This window comes from Fusarium flagelliforme (assembly GCF_020744385.1).
Source record: "Fusarium flagelliforme strain FIESC 12 MPI-CAGE-AA-0113 chromosome Unknown B0J16scaffold_7, whole genome shotgun sequence".
Classification (NCBI taxonomy): domain Eukaryota; kingdom Fungi; phylum Ascomycota; class Sordariomycetes; order Hypocreales; family Nectriaceae; genus Fusarium; species Fusarium flagelliforme.
This window is the reverse complement of record NW_025763509.1, coordinates 2,721,251-2,743,181: the sequence shown is the minus strand read 5'-3', so window position 1 is coordinate 2,743,181 and position 21,931 is coordinate 2,721,251. Positions and strand designations below refer to the sequence as shown.

General features: G+C 46.1%; 9 protein-coding genes across 9 annotated transcripts; 5 read left to right on the top strand and 4 right to left on the bottom strand.

The window, feature by feature from the left end:
- Positions 1-66: 66 nt before the first annotated feature.
- Positions 67-2,597, bottom strand: B0J16DRAFT_405220 (uncharacterized protein; the record flags this gene model as incomplete). Its single annotated transcript, XM_046132870.1, has 5 exons — positions 67-467; positions 532-938; positions 1,284-1,894; positions 1,961-2,153; positions 2,521-2,597. 5 exons carry the CDS (start codon positions 2,595-2,597, stop codon positions 67-69), a joined length of 1,689 nt encoding a protein of 562 aa, XP_045979476.1.
- Positions 2,598-3,611: 1,014 nt separating this feature from the next.
- On the top strand, positions 3,612-5,356 carry B0J16DRAFT_358371 (amino acid/polyamine transporter I; the record flags this gene model as incomplete). Its single annotated transcript, XM_046129581.1, has 5 exons — positions 3,612-3,749; positions 3,803-3,873; positions 3,936-4,049; positions 4,108-4,717; positions 4,775-5,356. The coding sequence occupies 5 exons, from the start codon at positions 3,612-3,614 to the stop codon at positions 5,354-5,356; spliced, it is 1,515 nt and encodes a 504-aa protein (XP_045979475.1).
- Positions 5,357-5,874: 518 nt separating this feature from the next.
- Positions 5,875-6,269, bottom strand: B0J16DRAFT_251978 (uncharacterized protein; the record flags this gene model as incomplete). The annotated part of the gene is made up of 3 exons (XM_046123105.1): positions 5,875-5,900; positions 5,949-5,982; positions 6,129-6,269. Coding segments are annotated over 3 exons (201 nt in total), but the record flags the coding sequence as incomplete, so codon positions are not given.
- Positions 6,270-7,401: 1,132 nt separating this feature from the next.
- Positions 7,402-9,309, top strand: B0J16DRAFT_274231 (uncharacterized protein; the record flags this gene model as incomplete). Its single annotated transcript, XM_046123665.1, has 4 exons — positions 7,402-7,908; positions 7,959-8,083; positions 8,143-8,352; positions 8,646-9,309. 4 exons carry the CDS (start codon positions 7,402-7,404, stop codon positions 9,307-9,309), a joined length of 1,506 nt encoding a protein of 501 aa, XP_045979473.1.
- Positions 9,310-10,306: 997 nt separating this feature from the next.
- On the bottom strand, positions 10,307-11,130 carry B0J16DRAFT_418469 (uncharacterized protein). The gene is made up of 4 exons (XM_046133764.1): positions 10,852-11,130; positions 10,762-10,802; positions 10,664-10,711; positions 10,307-10,598 (listed from the first exon to the last, which is right to left on the bottom strand). Exons 1-4 carry the CDS (start codon positions 10,970-10,972, stop codon positions 10,326-10,328), a joined length of 483 nt encoding a protein of 160 aa, XP_045979472.1. The 5' UTR covers positions 10,973-11,130; the 3' UTR covers positions 10,307-10,325.
- A 4,150-nt stretch (positions 11,131-15,280) lies between these two features.
- Positions 15,281-15,616, top strand: B0J16DRAFT_274511 (uncharacterized protein; the record flags this gene model as incomplete). Its single annotated transcript, XM_046123670.1, has 1 exon — positions 15,281-15,616. One exon carries the CDS (start codon positions 15,281-15,283, stop codon positions 15,614-15,616), a length of 336 nt encoding a protein of 111 aa, XP_045979471.1.
- A 787-nt stretch (positions 15,617-16,403) lies between these two features.
- On the top strand, positions 16,404-17,218 carry B0J16DRAFT_349584 (uncharacterized protein). Its single transcript, XM_046128931.1, has one exon. It carries the CDS (start codon positions 16,492-16,494, stop codon positions 16,930-16,932), a length of 441 nt encoding a protein of 146 aa, XP_045979470.1. The 5' UTR covers positions 16,404-16,491; the 3' UTR covers positions 16,933-17,218.
- A 1,912-nt stretch (positions 17,219-19,130) lies between these two features.
- On the top strand, positions 19,131-20,103 carry B0J16DRAFT_405202 (beta-lactamase/transpeptidase-like protein; the record flags this gene model as incomplete). The annotated part of the gene is made up of 3 exons (XM_046132869.1): positions 19,131-19,190; positions 19,252-19,320; positions 19,396-20,103. 3 exons carry the CDS (start codon positions 19,131-19,133, stop codon positions 19,912-19,914), a joined length of 648 nt encoding a protein of 215 aa, XP_045979469.1. The 3' UTR covers positions 19,915-20,103.
- Positions 20,104-21,100, bottom strand: B0J16DRAFT_405198 (uncharacterized protein; the record flags this gene model as incomplete). Its single annotated transcript, XM_046132868.1, has 4 exons — positions 20,104-20,426; positions 20,479-20,788; positions 20,839-20,934; positions 20,986-21,100. The coding sequence occupies 4 exons, from the start codon at positions 21,098-21,100 to the stop codon at positions 20,294-20,296; spliced, it is 654 nt and encodes a 217-aa protein (XP_045979468.1). The 3' UTR covers positions 20,104-20,293.
- Between the last annotated feature and the right edge of the window lie 831 nt (positions 21,101-21,931).

The following is a 21,931-nucleotide window of genomic DNA, read 5'->3' as shown; positions in this document are numbered from 1 at the left end:
GAAGGGTTCTGCTCAAAAGCTAGACATCAGGACTGCTGCAATCAATCTTGAGTGTCATAGCCGGACTCAAGTCTCAGGCCATTTCCAAAACATGTTTGCACCCTCAACATCCGCCAAGGGGTTACCCTCACCCTGTCTGGCGCTTCCGTACTGCTCGTCAAACCCGCATTTCTTGTAGAACTCATCTGTGTCAAAGGCACTAACAACCGAAGCGCAAATACTTTCAGCCTTGGCCTGCTCGAGTCCCCATTGCACAAGCTTCCGGCCCACGTTTCTCCCCTGAAAATCTGGACGCACTGCTAATCCTTCGAGATACCAGGACTCAGCGCGTTTTCCGCTCCATATTTCTTCGAAATGAGGATATGCCCGCTCTATGATGTCCTCATCCTTGGGATCGCTTGCACGATTAGGCCAGGCCCAAGCATGGATGTTCATGGCAATAGAAGATAAAGGCTTGAGAAGTTTTCCTGGGTCTATGGGTTATCTTAACATGTATAAATAGGCTTGAGGCTAATGAGATGAGACACTCACGAGGATCCAAATACCAGCACTCAAGCTTTTGGCCCCCATCTCCCAGCCTTGACCACTGAGCAATGCCGACAATAACTTCCTGACCACTCTCGTCTTTGGCCGCAGCAACGAGCCATCGCGAGCGATAGTCCCAAAAGTTGACCCGTGCCCGTCGCAGCCAGTACAGGTGTACATCATCGGGATACTCGTTGCGATGGGGGTGTATGAGCTCGCCAAATAGGTTATCCTTCCAGAATGCCTCTGACATGATATGGGCAATCTCTGGAAGTTCGGAGTAACGCGCATTGCGCACTACAATCTCAGACATGGTCTTTGCATCCGAGCCAGGTGACAAAGATAAACGTGATGTGATGTGGAGGGCAAGATCTAGGACCCTTATATCTTCCGTGAAAATGACTTTAGATGGTCTAGACCAGGTAGTATTTCAGCAGGCGTGATTTAATTTGATCCGATTGGCCCGCTTCGATCCTTGCTGAAGATCCTACACAGTCCGAAATGAGGTTGTTGGTTGTTAAGGTTGTCAAGGGCCAGAAAGTGTTTCGCGAACCTGGCGTGGCATCTCTCCCATGGCCTTACAGGTATGGCTCCACCTCAATGAGACTTGGCTGTTATTCATTTGTCTAAATCGCTAGAACGTAAAAGCCAACAATCTATGAGCCCAGGTTTTTCAAATCCCAAAGAAGCCGTTCTATCCAGCTTATTGCCAGCACTCAGCGTCTAATATATTGGTTGTCCTCATATGTTCCTTCTACGCCACCTCCTTATTAATGATCATTTCTTGACTGCCAGCCCTAGAGTTACGCCCTTCTTCCGATATATCATCCCGACTATTGCCGCTAGAATCGCAAGCTGCCGTTGTTTGACTTGAGACCTGGTCCGGCCTCCAACTGTGCGGTTGGCTACGGGCAGCGCTATCAGAAGTCGATTTTACTGCAGTTGCCACAGCCGTAGATGTAGCCCGAGAGCGATTATTTCTAAGTGACTGAAGTGCGTAGACGTTGCTTGATCCAGACATACTGAGGTTAAAGGAAATTGGAAATCCCATTCCTATAGAGAATGACTTTAAGAAATTCTTCAGGTTTGGCACAGTGGCAGAAATGAGCGACCAAGCAATCATGATCTGTTGACAAAGTAGAGACTTTGTGACGGCAAATTGGGGCTCAGTGGAAGCTAGATTTGTTGCAGAATGCGCCAGATGAACGGCCGAGAAGGCGATGAGCGGTATACGGAATGAGAAAGCCATAACAACCTGACACTTGCGGATGTATGAAATGTTGACGGACCATGATAGTTGCAGTACGAGGAGCCAGGTAAGGGTCTCAGTCAAGATGTCCATAGCCGTTATGACGGCCCAACGTGTATCCTAATATGAATTCTTTGGTTAGGCATCTGATAATGAGTCCTCGAGAGGGTCAAAGTGTTTTCATACCTGGTGCGGGCATTGCTTGGCATTATCCAAAGTCAACAAAGAATCCGCACGGCAGTTCACAAGCCATGCCAAACAGGAGCCGGCACCCCATACTACAGTGATTACCATGAGTCCGATGCAGACCGGTTCACTCTTCCCAGGCTTCGAGCCAACGATGCGTCGGATGAGGGCGAGGACAGAGCATTTCGCGAGGCTAAGAGTTAAAAGACAGAGGATACCGGCCGCGAGAGTTGACTGGCAGTGGCCGTGTTAGCTGGTAGTAGTAGTAGTAGTAGCGCACGAGGCTTACTTTTGAAGATGTTGCCCATTGTTCTGGTGTCGTGATAGAGTTGAACTTGCCGAGGCCGTTACTCAAACCAATAAAGATAGCAATTGACTGAGCTAAATGAAAGATCTGGGTGGTTAGTCTATATGTAGAGTGTCATGCAGATCTGGTAGGCATCCTCACCATTGCCAGAGCAAAGAAAATATCATCGAAACCGAACTTGTCATACTTGATGTATATCCGTGCCAGAGCCACAAGAGTGCTGTAGATCAGCGACAAAATTGTCACGACCCACAACTGACCGGCGTGGTCGTTGAACGTGACAGGGGAGAATCGATAGGAACCGTTGTTATCTGATGTCTTTGGGTCCATGGCTAGAGACCAATGAGTCGGACTCGAGAAAGGTTACGAGGGACATGCATTGAACTGTTCAAGAGGCAACGGATGACTATTAATCTCTATTTTCACCCGTGCGGCATGAGTACCTAGGCACAAGTCACCTTAGTTCGAGTGTTGGCAAACGTGAATGTTCAGAGCTCGGACTCTACAGCTACCAACGCCACCGGAATATATGTCTTATTTTCCGACCAGCCAACATCTTGATCTCGCAAAGGCTTGCAAACTTTAACTTTCAGTTGCGCAAGAGGTTCCTGCTAACGATGCACCTAAATCCAGGGGATAGGGCATCGGTGCACCAACAGAGTAGTCAGAAGTAAAGTACTTGCTATTGTGTACCAAAACAGGCCGAATGAACTGTTAAAGCCAAGTGTCTCACCAGTACTGTACCAAATCTGTTGGCTGTTGGGGCTTTGTTTATTGGTTCTGTGGCTGCTGACGCTTTGTTTGTTAGTTTTGTGGCTGGCTGCATGGATCTACATAAGGACCTTGGACGAAATGAGCCCACCATGTTGGTTGTTAGCTGAAGCATGATGCCGATTACTAGGCGAAAATTATGAAACGTAGCTTGTTTGAAGCTATCATTTGTGATACCACGCTACGCGGAAAAGAGCGTATTTCTTTTTCATATGTATTAGCTTGATCTACCGTGAGTTTTTCGATCAGGTTATCAGATCATCATAAAATCCCGCACTACTAGACTGCCGAAAGTCCGGGACGGCACAGGAGGCTCCCGCCTGAACCAGGCCCGAGCGGGCTGAACCCCTGTAGCATTGAAGGGTGCTGTACGTAACAATTGGACCAGGAGGGAGATACTGGCAAGCAAACAAGCACCTCCTGGATCGGATGAACATTCTGAACCGCGTTCGTGCCGCACTCCTGCATTTCTCCTACCAAGCGTTATTTTTCTCCGTCTCTAACTTTTCTCCTTGTCCTTTACTTGTCTTCTAGCTCGCTATGCCGTCAAAGAAGTCAAGAAATACCGCCAACATGTCAACTGACGACGACAAGAGATCCCTCTCCGTCCACGATGCTCCCATCGACACCAATGACAGTGTCGACGAGAAGAAGGGAACTGCGGCCGATCGCGCCGACATGTATCGTATGGGCAAAACCCAAGAAATGACGGTTCGTGCCAATATCTGTACCCTTTTGTCCTGCGCTAACGCGATATCGCACAGAGAAATTTTCGCTTCTTGTCCATCTTCGGCTTTTCCATGATTTTAATGGCATCTTGGGAATTCTCTTTGAGGTAAAGAATGAAGATAAAAGTATTCTCGTCAGCGGTTGGCTAACGGAGCCTCTCAATTGAAGTGTCTCGACTATCGGACTCGTCAACGGCGGCACTGCTGGTACGATCTGGATGTTCTTTGTGTGCTGGATGGGATTTCTATTCGTCAACTCTTCCATGGCCGAGATGGCTTCAATGTGGGTATCCTCCCTATACATAACATGTGGTCAGATTGTTAACGCGAGCCTTGTGCAGGGCACCCACGACGGGAGGACAATACCATTGGGTTTCCGAATTTGCCCCACCACAGTACCAGAAGCTCATCAGCTATCTCATGGGATGGATGTGCGTACTAGGCTGGCAAGTATCGTGTGCATCCTCTGCCTTCATCACTGGCACCCAGATTCAGGGTCTCATCGTTCTGAATAACCCAGATTACGTCCCCAAGCCATGGCACGGCACGCTACTCACCGTAGCTATATCTGCGTTCTCGGTACTCTTCAACATCCTCCTAGCTAGGAAGTTGCCGTTGATCGAAGCTATTGTCCTGGTCATTCACATCTTCGCCTTTTTTGGCATCCTTGTTACTCTCTGGGTCCTTTCGCCAAGGGCTGATGCCAAAGCTGTCTTTACCCAATTTAAAGATGGCGGAGGCTGGAACAGCATAGGAGGTTCAACGCTCGTGGGGATTCTAGCAGGTGTTTTGCCATTGCTGGGTGCAGATGCTGCTGTCCATATGTCCGAGGAGCTGCACGATGCGAGTCGTACTTTGCCGCGTTCGATGATCATGACGACTCTCTTCAATGGTGCTTTCGGATGGATCATGGTTATCACATACTGCTTCTGCATAGGTAACCTTGAAGAGGTCATCACGTCTCCAACGGGCCAGCCCTTTATGCAGGTTTTCTACAACACGACATAGTCAGTGAGCAGTGCTACTGCCATGGCATCCATCCTTGTTGTTATAATTGCCTTCTCTAATCTCACCATGGTGTCCACATCGTCGCGTCAGCTCTTCGCATTCGCGCGAGATCATGCCGTTCCATTCAGTCCTTGGTTCTCCGAGGTCCCAACGGGATGGGATGTCCCCATTAATGCAATTCTGACGACATTCCTAATCTCAAGTCTTCTTTCCCTTATCAACATCGGCTCTGCTGTCGCATTGAACTCAATCACTTCTTTGGCAACAACAGGGCTTCTCTCCAGCTACATGGTCTCTATCGGCTGTATGATATGGCGACGATATACAAAGAGCCCGCTTCTGCCATCCAAGTTCAGTCTTGGTCGATGGGGTCTCGCGATAAACATCGTTTCCGAGGCTTTCCTTGTCGTCATTTTCGTCCTGGCATTCATGCCTGGTAACCCCAACCCGACGGCATTACAGATGAATTGGAGTATCCTTATCTACGGCGCCGTAGTGTTGTTCTCTTTGGCATACTACGTCTTCCGTGGTACTCACCGTTACGAAGGCCCAGTAGCCTACGTCCGAAGGCTTGAGCAGTAAGGGGCAACATAGCGAGCCTAAGTATTATTCGCAGATCGTTCACCAAAACGGGGTTGCGGGGTTAACATATTTAGCTGGTATTACTTTAGTCGAAGCCGAGTCGCTGATTGGTGCTTAGGGTTAACTAGCGCCGACTTGGGGCCAAGGTGACATAGCTTGTTGATAGACATAAACAGACTCAAAGCAAATATCTACATCAAACCAGCAATAATGGACGATTCATCCCCTTGAACGAGGAATATCAGATGCTGTTTTGTCGGCTCTGTAAATCAGCAATTCGACCCGGCGCTAGCATCGAGTAGCACTTTCGACGAGTGCATTACCGTAGCTAAAAGGCAAAGTGCTAAAGGGATATTAAAGACTGCTATGGTGAGGTGGAGCTGGCTGACCCGAAACCCTCTGCATTACCGGCCGGTTTGGACAATTTCTGAAGCTCTTGGGGGAAAGAGAAAACAACTTCGGTCCATTGCCGTTTTCGGTTTTGATGCAAACCCTGTCGAAGGCTTAAAAACGGCTTGCTTGACCGGCTGCAGCCACAACAGCCCTTTCAATGGGGCAAGGAGGTCAGACTTCTACACATGCTCCTCCGCACAGAGGGGCTTAATAGCAGGCAGCTGACTACGTAGCTGATGCACAGGGCCATCGGCCATGCAGTGACATATGTGACAAACTAACAATGCAGGCCAGCAATTCGAAACGATAGGAAGAAATGGGCAATCATTGGCTGTCATACGTTTTCTCAGTTGTGAGGTAACACGCGTACCCAGCACACCATGTCAGCATCAAGTCGCCGTGGGGCAGACCGGCCCGCTCCGCGGAGATCCCTGAGTCCTGACCAGATGATCTGTATTACCGATTCGCCCTCAATGGAGAAAACCTCCTGGTGCATTACAGGTGTTGGCTGTAACCGAGCTTAATCTCGCCTTACACGATATATACCGACAAGTTGCTTCGTGTACGGCGGCAGACAAGGTAGATAAAACGGCAAGATAACGCATTTTCTCAACTCACATTGCCCAAATGTCATTAAACCATTGCTGCCTGAAACGCAAACCTGCAACAACGTCAAAGCAGTCATGCACTTTGCCAGCCGAATTGCACATTGCCTTTGTCGAGCTGAGGTGGCTAGCTGCAAGTTTGCAGGGGCAGCTCATCAACTGCCACCACTACTAGGTGCTAAATTAGCGTAACCCTCAGTTAACGGCCGCTCTGACACTAGAAGCCTGGATAGTTTTGATATGACAAGGGATTATCCAGCTCGGAGCCACTTTTATTACCATAGCGTCGGGAATTCTGCCTCAGGCCGGAACTGGAGATGGATGGGGCTTTAGGTCATCAGACCTTTATAAATGCTGGTTCCTTCATTCGCTTGTCATAATGACGATTTTAAACTGTGGCTCACTCAGCCGGATAGGTTCCCCGTCCCTCTGATTGATTGATCTGTTCAGATGAGCCCAATCTACCGGAACGTGACTGAGCGTCACTCAATCGTTCGGTATGATTTGCGTGGCAGTCTTGCGTCTGAGCACCACAAACAACGTATTATCGCAAATATCATTATCTGGAATGTGCGGAATTGGGCGTTGAGGCTTGAATCTCGGCAAGTCCATGGAATTGACCCACGTATTAGCATGGTCCATGATTGCGGGTTGACACCTCGGGGTCTTATTGTTCAGATGAGTTAAGCTAAGGGTGCCAGGGAAGCAAATGTGAGAAGCGATGGAACTGAGCAGCTGAGGCGCCAGGGGCCAGGGAAGGCAAGGTTTCTGCCACTTTCTGGGCTTCACTCTTCCTTCTCCGAAGCCGTTTGTAGGTGGAGCATTATGTGTGTCCAGAACCATTTGCTGGCCGCCAGTCGCCCATTATCTCTAACTACATAAAAGTATTCAAGACTTCCATATCTCTACTTCTAAGCTTGTTGCGGAGCATCGCGTTCCTTTCTACTTGCTCATTGTAATAAAACAAATATCTCCCTGTTCTTGTCTAAAGCTCCCGTCTTGAACTCACTCCCATCTAGAAAAGTTTGATTTTCCCCAGAACTAGCCATGGACCTTAGTGCTGCAGACAAGGCTTTGAGGTGGATGCGGAGAGACGAGAAGAAGCCTCATGCCCGTTTCGAAGGAGTAGGCATCGTCTGGATCGCGTTCTCGGCAGTTTGGACCATCCTCTTGGTTGCTGGCATGGCATTCCTCTATCGCCGACGCGATATGCCAATCCTTCGAATTCGCGGCCTTCTTCTTTCGTTCGGTGCTGTTATTCTACTCCACCTCTACTGGCTCGCCGTTCAGTGGGTTTATGTCGTCGCGCTTCTCTTCCCGCCTGCTGTTGAGTTCTGGATCATGAGCCTTTGGCTTCCGTTTGGCATTGCTTTATTCCATGCTTCCAATAGTCGCTTCCTTTACGTCGCCAAGTCTCAAAAGAAGTTGTTCGCCAGCGATAATGCTAGGCCAAAGTCAGAACAAGTTAAAAAACGTGGCCTGATCGGGCGTTATTGCAGTCTTGATTATACCAATAGAATGCTGGTCCTCGTCGGCCTTGGTATGCTATTCCAAGTAGGAAACTTTGAAGCTATGATCAAACGGGCCAGGCTAATATGACATAGTTCCTCTTGACTATCTTCATGTTCCTCGTTTCGCGCAAATTTCACAACTCGTTTGGCATTTCCGGCACAGAGGTTACTGGCACAGGATCGCAACAAAGGGCAGCAGCCCGTAAAGGTTGGGAATGGTACATTAATCTTACCAAGAATCCGGTCGCTGGCATCCAAGACGCTAACACATGTTCAGGTGGCCTTCTATTGTTTGGCAACTAATCTGGGCTTGGGTCATCGCTCCTGTTATTCTATGGAAGTCTCGAAACATCCGCGATACCCAAGGATGGAGAGTTCAAACCATCGCATGCTGTCTAGCTAACCTTCACGCCGCTCCAATGTGGCTTATCGCTCTCTATATTCCTGCCATGGCACCCGTCAATAGTATTTTCGTTCCTCCTCAATGGTACGCATAAGTCAGAGCCCAGCCCTGCTCACATAATACATCTTATTAAATTGACCCAGGATCGCTCTCTCCATTATGATTCTTGAGATCTTTACTATCTTCCTTCCCTGTTGGGAGGTCTTCAAACACCAGTCCCTTCGACAAGAAACTCTCGATATCATTGCTCAGTGGGAGCCTAATAAGGCCCTAGCCCAGGGCAGTGCGAAATCTATTACAACTAGATCGACGACAGTGGCAGGCTCATCGCGGACTGCTTGGTCCAAGGACGGGTCTATCAAAACTCAGATCTCTAGTGAAAGTATTTTTACTATGGGGGCTCTTGAATATATCCTTGAACGCAACCCAGAGCCCCTTCAACAGTTTTCTGCCCTTCGTGACTTTTCCGGCGAGAATATTGCTTTTCTTAGAGCTATCGCTGAGTGGAAATCATCTCTTCCTGCCTCTGTCCGAGGTCCAAAGAACCAAGAGGATTCCGCCACTCAAGAACTTGTCCATGAACGATTCAACAGCGCGCTTCGCATCTATGCCAACTTTGTCAGCGCTCGATATGCCGAATTCCAGGTGAACCTCTCCTCTCACGACCTAAAAATGCTCGAGAATGTATTTGAGGCCTCGGCCAGGACTCTTTATGGAGAAAAACGCGCAGTAGACCCCGTTCTGCCCTTCGAATCATTCATGATGACCTCACCAGCCAAGGTCAACTCTTCTGGTGCTTCTGCCCATGGATCCGAAAACGGAATCATCACTGCTTCAATAGAAATTAGTGATAGGGCTCTCTACTGGGGAGGTATCCCAGAGGATTTTGATGGCAGCATCTTTGATGATGCTGAGGCCAGTATCAAATATCTGGTCTTGACAAATACTTGGCCCAAGTTCGTCAAGGACAAGCACTGTTCTTTAGCATCTACCGACAACCTGGAGTCAGGAAACGTTATTCTCACCATTATGTCTAAGTAGGTGTGTAAATCTGTCGAGTTTAGACTTCAGCTTAGATGCCTTAAATAACCAAGATATCATTACTGCCATTTACATACATAATGTAATGATGAACAGTTTTTCCTTTCTCATTAGATGCAACCTCCACTTGCAAATGTCATACGCCAGGAAGCCCATTGTGATTAGTCTCCCATTCTTCCATATGCACCTTAACTAGCTGGGCGCCTGGTTCTGGTATCTCCAGAGGTTAACCTTACTTGTCTAGCCTTGAGGTCGCAAATTGAGTTACTTCCTTGCCTCCGGACCGTTTCCAGCAATTTTCTAATATCTCCACCTGTTTGGGGAGTTCCCCAGATCGTCTCTGAAACTAATTATAGGCAGCTTCCTTGACGTTTTAAGATCGTTAAATCCGCACCGTTGCTTCTCCTTATATCTTGACGCCTCTAATGCTTTGGTGGCATTAACAGGATAGATTCTAGTCACTTTAAACCATTTCCGGACGTTGCGGCGCAGACTTGCGTATTGTGGTATCATGCGCTGAAGTGATATTCATATTCATATTCGCATATTCGCAAAAAGTGTGCTAGGATATCACCCTAGCACTTTAGCACAATTGATATTACTATAACGTTACAACTGTATGAACTTAATAATTACTTTCACGGCTGAATAAGATAACCAAAACTCAAGAACTTGGATTTATAAGTGAATCGTATCATGGAAAAAGTGTCTCATATCTTGGTCTTTCACCCTGTCAGTGATACGATGCGCCGTGCTTCTTAACTGAGACTAACCTCAAAGGCCTCCTAACTTAATACTTGATGTGTTTCATGCGATACGACCAACCTAGCAACAGACTAGTCCAAACACTCCAGTTGTGCAATGTATTCCTGATATAACAACACAATCGCTGTTCATGCAGCTGGGCTTTGGGTCACGTCGATACTAGGCAATATGACATTCTTATTTAACTGAGTCTTTCACGGCGGCGATCTGGACTCTTTCGTCCTTGGTCGACCGGAGAGTTCATCTAGAGTCTATTCCCGACTACTGTGGTTCTTACGAGTGACATACTCCATCCCCTGACCTTCATGCTTCTTTGCTCCACGCTTACTGTGCTTAGCACGAGCTTCTTGCTCCTCCTGATCCATCTGCTGCTTCCACTCACTCTTCTCAGTGTTGCGCTCAAGCTTCTTGCCAGGCATGCTGTCTGTCTTGCTCTTCTTCTTTGCCAGCTGTTCAGCTTCTTCTCGCGCAATCTCGGCATCGACTTCGGCGCCGCGCGAGGGCTTGTTGCCGTGCATGGTGGCCTAGGGGAAGTAAAGTGTCAGAAGATTGTCTCATACAACAAATGTTGTGCGTATAGGCTACTTACTGCGAAGCCCGGTTCGTGCTTCATTCGGTCTTCAATACGTGTTTTTGTCTAATATGGAAGCTCAGTCAGTGATCCCGCAGCAATGAACGAGCACTTACGTCCCCCTCCTGGAGCTCGTTCATAATTTTCTCTTTGTTGACTATCACCAGTCAGGTTCATCAGCATTCCATGTTACTATAGGAACATACGGTATCCCTCTGTGTTGACGCCATGCAGGCGACCCTCCGCATGGATAGCCTCCCTACTGTAATGGCGCTGATCTCCACCCTCGTAGGAGGAAGAATATCCGACATTTGAGCGACCTGACATGTTGATGTTGTGATATGTTTTAAACGAAGTGGTAATTTATAAAACAGGTGACTGAGGAGAATTAAAGCTTACTCCAAAGATATTTGTAGTATTTGCTAGCTCGATGGCTTCATCATGTCAGCGTCATTGAACTTAAAGCTACCATCAAGCTCCTCGATTTAATGTTTACAAATGATGTCACTAAGAGGAGATATGATGCGTAGCTGCGGTTCTTGGGGTACCATCCACCACCCCTCTTTCGGCATAACCCCTCTTTCGGCAAGCAAAATAAAAAAGCCACCACCAAAAATCAATAACTTCACTTATATAGAACTTGACCAAATTGATAGAAATCCGTGAAATTTTTCGTTTCATAAATATTAAATAGGGTTGATCTATTATACCCTGGGTCTTTTTACTAGCCGCCCTGACCGCCTGGTGGGTTGGTGGGGTGTGGTTTCCTCTCTGACTTCTATGACTGAGCCAGCCTCCGATTCTGACTCCTGCTCGCTTAAACAGACAGATTCCACCACAACAGGCATATTTCGAGTCGCCCCTTCTGGTATGGACTCTTTACCAGCTAGAATCTCTCCAAGAGTCATAAGACATTTATTAGGATTCGGCACTGCCTTCCTCTTCTTCCCTCTCTTTAGCCGAGCCAATTCTTCCCCGAGGCTAGCAATCCTTAGCGTATACACCGCTACCGTCTACTTTTAAGCCTCAAAGCCCTTAGCTATCACATTATACCATCTCCGTATCTTTAGTGTTTTATTTAGCCTATAATTACGAATTTAACGGCTTGTCTATAATATATCATCCAAGTTAAAATATGGCCTAGGCTTGGGAGTCGCTTTTAGGCTGCCATTCGACCTATCTTCCTGGATTTCTAGGTGCCATAGCGCTTTAGCACATAAGATTGGCCAGTGCCTAGTAACTCTCCAGTTAGATGGTATGTTCTTCTTAGTTATTCTAACTTAATAAGCTTTAACATAGGCCCTAATGAAATTAATCTTATCTATCAGGCGGAATTAGTTAATAAGACAAACTTCTCTAACTCTCTTCAATATATAGTCTTCAAGGTATTAAATACTTTATTGCCTACTAGTTAGAGTCCATAAAAATAATATACTAATAGATAGTAGTAATAAAAATTATTTAAAAAGTATATAGCCATTTATTTATTCTTTTATTACTTAATACTTGTTGAACGGATCGCGTGCGCCTTGATGTCCTTGATTGCATGTGTATTGTGGAACTGTCTCCCCCGCCTTCCTTGGAGAGGGGTCTGCTTATTATGCGTTCCTGAATGGGTCTAGGGTCGCCGACAGCTGACTATTAGGTCACATGATACCCCGTGCGGCCATCCTACTGTTCAACAGGTTAATTCGATTATAAGTAAAGCCGGCAGGTTAACTTACAGGTGAGTAAGAGGTCTTGGCAGGTTACTTAATAATCTAGTCTTAATTTTCGTCTTATAAGCTCGGGTAGGTTAATTAAAATGTGGAGAGTGTCACAGCTTAAGACCAGACCAGACCAGCCTACCCTAGACCCAGCTAGTGGATCAGTATCACGTGGTGATACGTTATCAGCTAGATTCTTGACCGACTTCCAGATAGATCCTGAACGTAGCTCCTTGAGCTACGTCTTGTCAATAGAGCCTGACCTGCCCGCAGTGCCTATCCGTAGCTAATAGACCCGATTCCGCCTGAAGCGTTCCCCGTCTACCTGTATACTGAACTCAGACCGTGACAGAGAGGGACTTATGGCCTCAGTAGGGGCTTTTTATGCCTTTAGGAAATAAAGTTATAGTGGTTAATAAGATTAGGTAACCTTATTGAATTTAATTTATTATTGCTTTTTGGCCTATATAAGGACCTTTATTATTGATATTTTTATAGGTTTATTAGGACAGTTAGATCTTTTTTTTTTTCAAGGTGTTACTAGACTTAATATTAATTACTAGGTGTCACGGTCGGAGCTCAGTATACAGGTAGACGGGGAACGCTTCAGGCGGAATAGGGTCTATTGCTACGGATAGGCGCTGTGGCAGGTCAGGCTCTATCGACAAGACGTAGCTCAAGGAGCTACGTTCAGGATCTAACTGTCGGTCAAACTAAAGTTACAGCGATAAGGCTTATCGCCACGTGATCTTCCTTGCGGTCGGGTCTAGGGTAGGCAGGTCGGATCTTGGGCTGTGACACTAGGTATTAACTTATTATTATATCACTTAGTTCTTTTATAATAAATACTTTATAGGCCTAATATACTTATTAATTATATATAAAGCTAGTTTTTTTATTTGTTACTTATTTATAAAGTAAGGATTTTTATTTAACTAATACATTTTAAAATAAAATAATGTGGTTGATAAGCATGCGTCGCAGTCAAGCATGCGTCGTACTTTTCTCTACTTTTCAACTTAATATCAATTTATAACCACCACAAACTATCTAATCAATTAAAAATACTCATTACACTCTTCTTCAGAAGTCACAATTACCTCCTGACAGGTCCTCGCATTATGCCCGGCCTTGCCGCATACACCACAACGCCGTCTACCCGGTTGCGTCGACCTTCTTTGTCCACCACTTCTCGACGATTCGGCCACTACCTGCGTATCAACATCCATCTGATCAATTACTTGCGATGTTTCCTGTACAGTCATCGTCCCTCCTTTCTGTAGTCTAGTTCTTTTTGCCCTCCGGCGCCGGCCTACTATCTCATTTGCTTCCCGACTCTTTCGGAGCTCACTCCTCAATAAGACATTCTCATGCATAGCTGCCTTTGTTGCTTTAGTATTAGACTTTAAAGCTTCTATAACTGACTCTACGGAGCTGCTTTTATGCCGTCTCATTCGATCTTCGAGGTAATTATACTGATACTGGGCCTCAATCGCTGTCGTTGGGGTCTTTGAAGTCCAAGGGGTCGAGGGTTCAGTATTCTCCTCGGGAGGCGTTGGAGTTCGTAGCTGCACATCAAGCTTTAAGATTACATTTTCCGGGTCAAAAGGAGCAAGTCCAGCGCCTTTAAAACCTCCCCGGATATTACTTTCAGTGAAAGTAGCTTGAAAAGCGGCATAAAAGGCAGATAAGAACTTGGTCTTCGAAATGTGGGTTATAGAGCATCTAATTAGATACTCTATTTCTCGACCATATGCCTTCTTCAGCACACTAAAGCACCCAATATCAAGAGGCTGAAGTAGATGAGATGCATGAGCCGGCATACAGAGCGGGATAATCTTATTCTCCTCACAGTATCTCTCGAAGTCGGCGGAGTGGTGGCTTTCGTGACCATCAAGGATCAGAAGACGATAGGCACCAACTGATTGTTCCCTTGTAGACTGATTAAAGTGCTTTAGCCACTCTAGACCCAGCTGGTTATCTGTCCATCCATTTTTACTCGTTGCAATAACCCAATCGCCCGGGAGGTTGCATTCTCGGTACCAATTCGCAAGGTGATATTGGCCTGCACCAATGATGAACGGCGCGATCGATTGACCTTCCGCATTAATCGCCTGGATTACAGTAATCCATTCTCAATTTCCAGGCTGCACTGATTTTGGTCTTCCTTGCCTTTCTGAACTTGTGACGACCATTCCGGCCATAATAACGCCCATCATGAAGCCGGTCTCATCAAAGTTCCAGATATCATCTGATCGGATACCGTACTTCGCGATTGTGTTCTGTACGAGCCTAAACCAGCCACGAATAATAGATGGATCTTCGCATTTGGCTCTCTGGTAGTCATATTTCCGAAATAAACGCGTCTTTAGCTCTGGTTGTCGCTTAACGAAGTTATAAGCCCAGCGCTTGCCAACGGGTGACGCGTCGCGGTCTGCAAGCAGAGAATTGGCCATTTCTTCCACAAAACGTAATCGCGAGGGAAATCCTCGCGAATCTAGGTCAATAACGAATTGAACTATTATATCTTCCTCTGTGTCAGATAATTTTCGTGATTTAGGAATAAAATCGCGTCGTGATTGAATGCCCTTTTGACGGCGACGTAGCCTATGCTCAGAGATCTCATATATCTTTGCAGCGCGTCGGATACTTAATTTTGGGTTATTTTGAAGGGTCCGAAGAGCAAGGAGCGTTTTAGCTTCATCTGAAGGTTATGACATTGTTGGTTGTTGAGAATTATCTGATTAGGTAAAAATTAAGATGTAGGATGGAAAAGTGCGACGCATGCTTGACTGCGACGCATGCTTATCAACCACGTTATACATATAAAAGCTAAGAATAATATCATTTATGTTCTATTCAATGAAGTTCTTACTAGCGGCTTCGTGACATCACCAGTGCTGATGTCTTTCTCTGTCCTCTTCAAGATATGCCCGAGTTGCCATCGAGTGATGGTGTTGAGTTAAAACTCAGTAACTCACAGAGTGCACCCGTTGACAATAACCTCACTTCCGTTCGTGATGCTTTCATAACGGGCGATCCAGATGACGCCGGTCTCTATGAGGAAGCCGTTGATACCGTTAATCTTACGCAACATAACGATGAAGACTCCGAGCTGCCTCCTCTCCCCCTCCATGAGTACCGCGCTTCCACACCGATTTCTCCTCTATGTAATGTAAAATCATATATCTGTTTCACATGCAAGAACACACACAATCAGGCATCATCATCATTTTCTTCATTGGAAGGTGGATCAAGCAGATAGATCACAGGCGACGGAGGAAGCGGGCTAGACAATCACTTGCTTAATTATACACTTACGTTCACATTGCGGCCGCAAAACCACATGTTCCACGCATCACCCGATAAAACGCTCTTCATGTAGCTTCCCTATACCTGAAATACACCTACCCCCCCAGCAATCTTAAATTGTTTGATGAACCCTGGATTTATGCTTGGGGCTCGTCACCCCACTTCTTATTCACTCACCTTACCGGTAACTCATTACTGCATCATGACCAAATTCAATTCCAGTACGAATATAGAAACTTTGCTAGCTTAGTTCTTAAAAGAAACCAGGGACCTCATGTCTTGGTGTACGTAGCTAGCGAACTTTCGAGACCCTGGCTTTTTACCAATTGTGCCGCTGCTCTGGCGCCGCTCTCTCAGCCACAATTCTCATATCATTGAGATAATATCAACGTCACGACAATCATGCCGTTAAAAGCTTCCGAGCGTTGTACACAGTCCCTCAAAGATCTCTCCATAGATGGCCCGGTATTTCACCCTGATAGCGTCAGTCTATGACCAGGCTAGTATGGTTATCTTGATGACAATGGCAGGTGAATACACATGCTTGACGTTATGAATCTTGTCTTGGCGCCGGTAACAGCGGGTATAAACCGTTAGAGCCGTTAGAGCCACCAGTCCCACAGTCATAAGCCCACTGTGCTCGGGAATTTAGATTGAGCTTTACCCCGCACCCATAACGGCAGTTCCCCATATTTATAAGCACCGTGGGCCCGCTTTGCCGTGACGATTACTTCAAACCATTTCATTTCATTTGCACATTTCCAAAAACAAATCACATCATACTTCCTGTCCTCTATTCTTCAATTTCCATTCTATACTTAATGAAAAATGGCGGTTGCTATGCCGGAATATTGTCGGCGCCTGCTTTGGAACTCAAAATCATTCATACAATTGACCAGAAACGCCATAGTGACTAGCAGTCCCTTCTGGATACCTGCGGCAGCCCTGATAGGAAACCGGAGCTATGTACGTACTGTAGCCCGAGGCAGCGATTCTGCGCTTTCGAACCGTTACGAAGCATCAGCTAGTCCTTTCGGGCTATTCACGATGCAAAAGGGTACTCGCGGTACACCAACTGAGAGCGAGGAGGATGTCGTCGCGGATCGCTCGACAGAAGATCCGCTTCCTCCAGAGAAGCACCACACGATCCGATTACCTGCTGGGGATGCACAACCCAGGCCCACAGAGTCAGAGGAAGATGTGGTTGCTGACCGGGCAGAGGACGACCCTCTGCGCCCAAAAGATATGGCTCGAAACAAAACCAATTAACTACGGGGCGGGCCAAGCTACAACTATCAAAAAGACTGGCTTGAGGACTTTATTTGCAGTAAAAAAGGATTAAAAGCATTCAATTCTGGAAGGAGGACTAAGTGGCACCGATAAAGTGCCTCGATAATTTGGACCATATCTTGCGCTATTAATTAAAGCAATCCAAAGATAAAATATCAACTTGTTGATTAGATATTCTACTATAGCAAGGGCACAATGTAATCTATTGGATTAAACAGAATTTGACTCGTGCATATATCGAGATTCTGCTGAACAGGTGCTGGGTTGTCGGATGCAAGCTGAGGTCATCTGAAACAGCGCACGTAAACAGTAAAGCCCCCGAGGGACAGATTTTCAGCACAACACAACTTGAATACACGAACCTGCATCAATAAACCGAACACCCGTAATGTCTGACAATTAAGAATCTCAATTGCATCTCAGTAACCCGCGCACCTGAACGCATATGACCTTCGATTTACTCTATCACGATGTCGTCGATATTAGGGTACGTCCAACGCATTTTGTCAGTCTGTGTTTCTCTCTAAAATCCTGGATATAAGGTGATGACCACACAGTCATATGTCGTTTTCTTAGATTCATATACGCAGAACCGCCTCCCCCTTCTAGTCACGTACGTGGGCACGTCCCCGTGCTTGTTAGATTAATTAGTTGTCAGACATTTCTCTGCAGGTACACACTAGAAGTCTCTTTCGAATTAAGCCCCAGCGACAAGTCCGGGGCTATAGTTACAGCTTATGTGTTATTGGTAGCTTGCCAGAGTGGTAAACAACACGCCATCAACATAAGACGTAGGGAGAATAGGGTGTCAATCAGGATGTACTCACTCTTTAACAACTAGCCTTGCTCAGGTTCCAGAAGGCGGGAGTCTCTAGGGTTTTTTGTTTTCCTCACAGCCTGCTTCACGATGGACTTGTTAAAGCTGAAATAAGGAGAAGACTCCACCTGAGCAGTATGAACTTAGGGGCAAGCACCTAAGCTTCCTTGTTTAATTCCCGCTAAAATGACGGCCTTTTTTCCCGTTTATCGGTGACTGTAAGTATGAACCCGTTGACAGATAATCCCTGACGCTTGATGCTTTGCTCTGTTGCAGAGACATCGCATGTAAGTTCATCATATTACGATTTCCGAGCAAATCTGATGTACCAGATTATAAATTTAAAAATGACCTTACGTGGTTAGTCTTAGGAATATCTCTCCCGATTTTAGATTTTCCAGTGATACGGGTAAAACGGAGAACAAGGTCTATGCTGACACTTGGTTCGCACGATCTTAGGCGCAAGAAGGTCCAGGCTCTGGGAAAAAGCTAGGATGCGCCACCCTAGAGGTTCATCGTAATAGGCGAATTACACCTGAATTAAATGGCGAGTCTAAACCAAAGCTGGCTAGATTGCAAATTTACGAGTCCGTGTGCTATCCCTATTGCAATAATGTAAAAAATAAAGTGTTGAGTTCTCTTAAGCACGGCTCTTGTTGTAAGCCAGGGGCTCGCGGCCAAAATGGAAGCAAGGTTCAGGCGTAGTAGGCGGCTCTATTGTGGATATTTTCTCAGCTGGAAATCCTCCATGAGGCTCTCCTGAGCTTCTTGCTTATTTGGAGGTAAGTTGACGGATCCCTCTAGACCTGCTTGAAACAAGCTGTCATCGTTCCATTTCCACAGTCTCGTAGGTACCCATCTAGCAGCCTTCAAGACTTAGTTTGAATCACAGCTTCATGAACGCGCGGCCCTTAGCACATGCGAAAGTACACTCGTGAAGTAAAATTATAGTGAGGTTCTTCGGTCCTTCTATGGGAACATAGCAAAGCCGAAAAACATATGTGACCCTTAAGATTACTCCGGATCTCTTTTCTAATTATTTAAAATAACCTGTGAACTAATCCTGGAATTCATTAGTCACATATATGTATATCACCAATGTGCTCTAGTTTGATATGCTATAATCCTGGCTCCCTCAGCCACGATACTTGCGAATCATGAACATAAACCATTATTACTGTTGCACACAAAAAGGACCCATGTTATGTGTATTATACCTAGTTCATCTTACTTATAAATACACGTTGCATGCCATTATATTGACATGTACTTAAACACGGTTGTCCTTCACTCTTGCCTCCTGATAATCGACTTATCCGATCAACATACCAGTGATATTAGTGGTATATAAATATACATCATGCTGCAACTTCGGGATCTTATCGCCAGCCTTACGATAGGTTCATTTACCTTGATGGGCGTAACTGCCCAGGCGAACGTTCGCAATCCGCTTACCGAGGAGTTCGACAATTTTGTCACAGACATTGGATAACTGGAAAGTCCCAGGTTTATCCATTGCTGTGATTGATGGCAACGAAGTCTTCGTTGAGGTATGCACTTGACTCTTGTGTGCTCTGCAACTTCGGCTTGATTGCGTGAGTATGAATGGTTCTAATGTGATATAGGGATACGGCTTTTCGGCATTGCCTGATAAGCCAGCCACACCGGAAACGCTTTGGTACGCCGCTTCAACTACAAAGGCACAAACTGCCGCTACCCTAGCCCACCTGATCGACTCCGGAAAGTACCCGGCTCTCGCCAACGGTTGGTCGACGACAATCTCCTCGATCATCCATGACGATTTCGTGCTTCAGGACTCGTGGGCGACAGAGCATATCACGTTGGACGGTGCTATAACCCATCGCACAGGGATGGCAGCTCACGATAAGGCCTACGCGGGGGTAGTGGAAGGAAAGGAAGCTAAGCCTAAAGATATTGTCCGCAACTTGAGGAATCTACCCTTAACCACCGAGCCACGGGTCAAGTACTCTTATACGAATGCGATGTATACCACAGTCTTACATGTTATTGAGACCGTCACCGGCAAATGGCTTGGAGACGTGATGAAAGAGCTGATCTGGGCGCCGCTAGGTATAAACTTGACCTTTTTCGACTTGCAGGATGCAATCCATGCCCCTAATTAACTCGCTTCGGGTTACTACTGGGACAAGAAGGAAGGAAGTTACCGTGTGGTTCCTTTCATGAACGTTACCCAGCTTAGCGGTTCTGGGGCAGTTTTCTCCAATGTCTCGATTATGCTCAGTGGGTAAAATGCTTACTCCGCGAGGCACTTCCATTCTCCAAAGACGTGCACAGGGATATAAAGTCTTCAAGAATGATTGAATCCACGCAACTGGATGGCTCCAACGACATGATCACATATGGACTCGGCTGGAACCGCAACCTCTTTAATGGGCATGTTGTAATACTCACAGCGGAGGGGTGCACGCCTATGGAGCCCAGGTCTATTGGTTGCCTGATATCAGGTACGGCGTTGTTGCGTTCGCGAACACGGCCCTCACTTCAAATGCCGTGGAGGATATTATGGTATGGAAGTTGATTTAGGACCGACTGGAAATCCCAGAGAACGAGCGCTTTGATGTCGAAACCCTCGCTTGCCTTGATGGAACACTTGATGCCGTATTGGCTGCGATGTCTGGGCACACAAGTTAGAAATTTTACGAATCAACATAATAAGGAGAACGTACGTGATAAAGTCAGCTTGTGCTTTGCTCGCCGCGTAGACTGCAAACCCCCTGTCTGCAAGATATGGAGGCGGGGCCCACGCTTCTTCAATCGCCTCTTTGTTCCACGTGTCGCTTGAGATTCTCGGCCAATTCCCGTGCTTCGGAGTCGCTGCAGCAGCGCAAGATGATGTGTACACAAATCTCTTAATATCTCGATTCTGCGCCGCTGAACGAAGGAGATTCAAGCCCATGGCAACGGTTGGAGTGATAACTTGATCTGGGTCTGAATCAAACGTCATGTCCGATGCGGTATGAACAATGCCAGAAACTCCTATAAAAGATCAGCAGCCTAGTATGATACCAAATGCTTCCAAACTGCACCTTTTAGAACCACAGCAAAGGCATTAGCCTCGACAAGGTTGGGCACAGTACAAAGTTGAAACTTGTTTGGACCGTACTTCTTCTCAAACAGCGAAGCTATCCACCAAGTTTTGGCAGTATCCCTAGTAGTGCCTCAGACGTTATAACCTCCGGAAAGGAGATGATCTGCGATATGGCTTCCAACGAATCCGCTTACACCTGTCACAAGGACGGTGGCCCCGGTAGCAAGAGCTGGCTCATAAGGAAAGAACGTTGGGGACATCGGTGCAACGTTGTGGCGTTTATTGGATTGAAATTTAGATTGTGGTTTTGATAGCTGGTTCTGAAGCATGCGAAGCGTGTCTATATATACTTCAAGTTAAGAAAGACGTCATATGTCTGTATGAGAATAACCCTCACTCTTTTCATTGAGATCAGGTAGAATCTCCAGACTGCGCCTTGAACATACGAGTAGCCCCTGTCGAGTGGATAATATTGCTCTTGAAATGACCAATGGCATCCCTGCCACCATAGAGGCAAATATCTATAGCAACAGTTATTGAATTATTAAATTACATGCTAGTATACGTGTTGATTACAAATCGTGGAGCTCTAATACCATATTGATGAGCCTCTTCTGGCCCTTGTCGCGTAAATAATATTGCTCTTGAAGTAACCAATGGCATCACTGCCACCATACAAGCAAACATCAACAGCAACAATTATTAAATTACGTCTTAGTATACGTCTTGATTATAAATCGTTAATACTATGTTAATAAGCCTCTTCTGGCCCCTATCACATAGATAATGTTGCTCTTGAAGTGACCAATAGTATCCCGATTATAGAGGTAAACATCTATAGCAACAGTTATGAAATTATTAAGTTACATCTTAGTATAAATCATTAAGTTTTAATACTATATTGATAAGCTTGTTCGGGCTTTTAGAGCAGCTGATGAGATTAAAAGAAAGGTCCTATTTAAGAATATAAATCAATTATAAGCTGTCACAGCTTAAGACCAGACCAGACCAGCCTACCCTAGACTCAGCTAGTGGGTCAGTATCACGTGGTGATACGTTATCAGCTAGACTCTTGACCCACTTCCAGATAG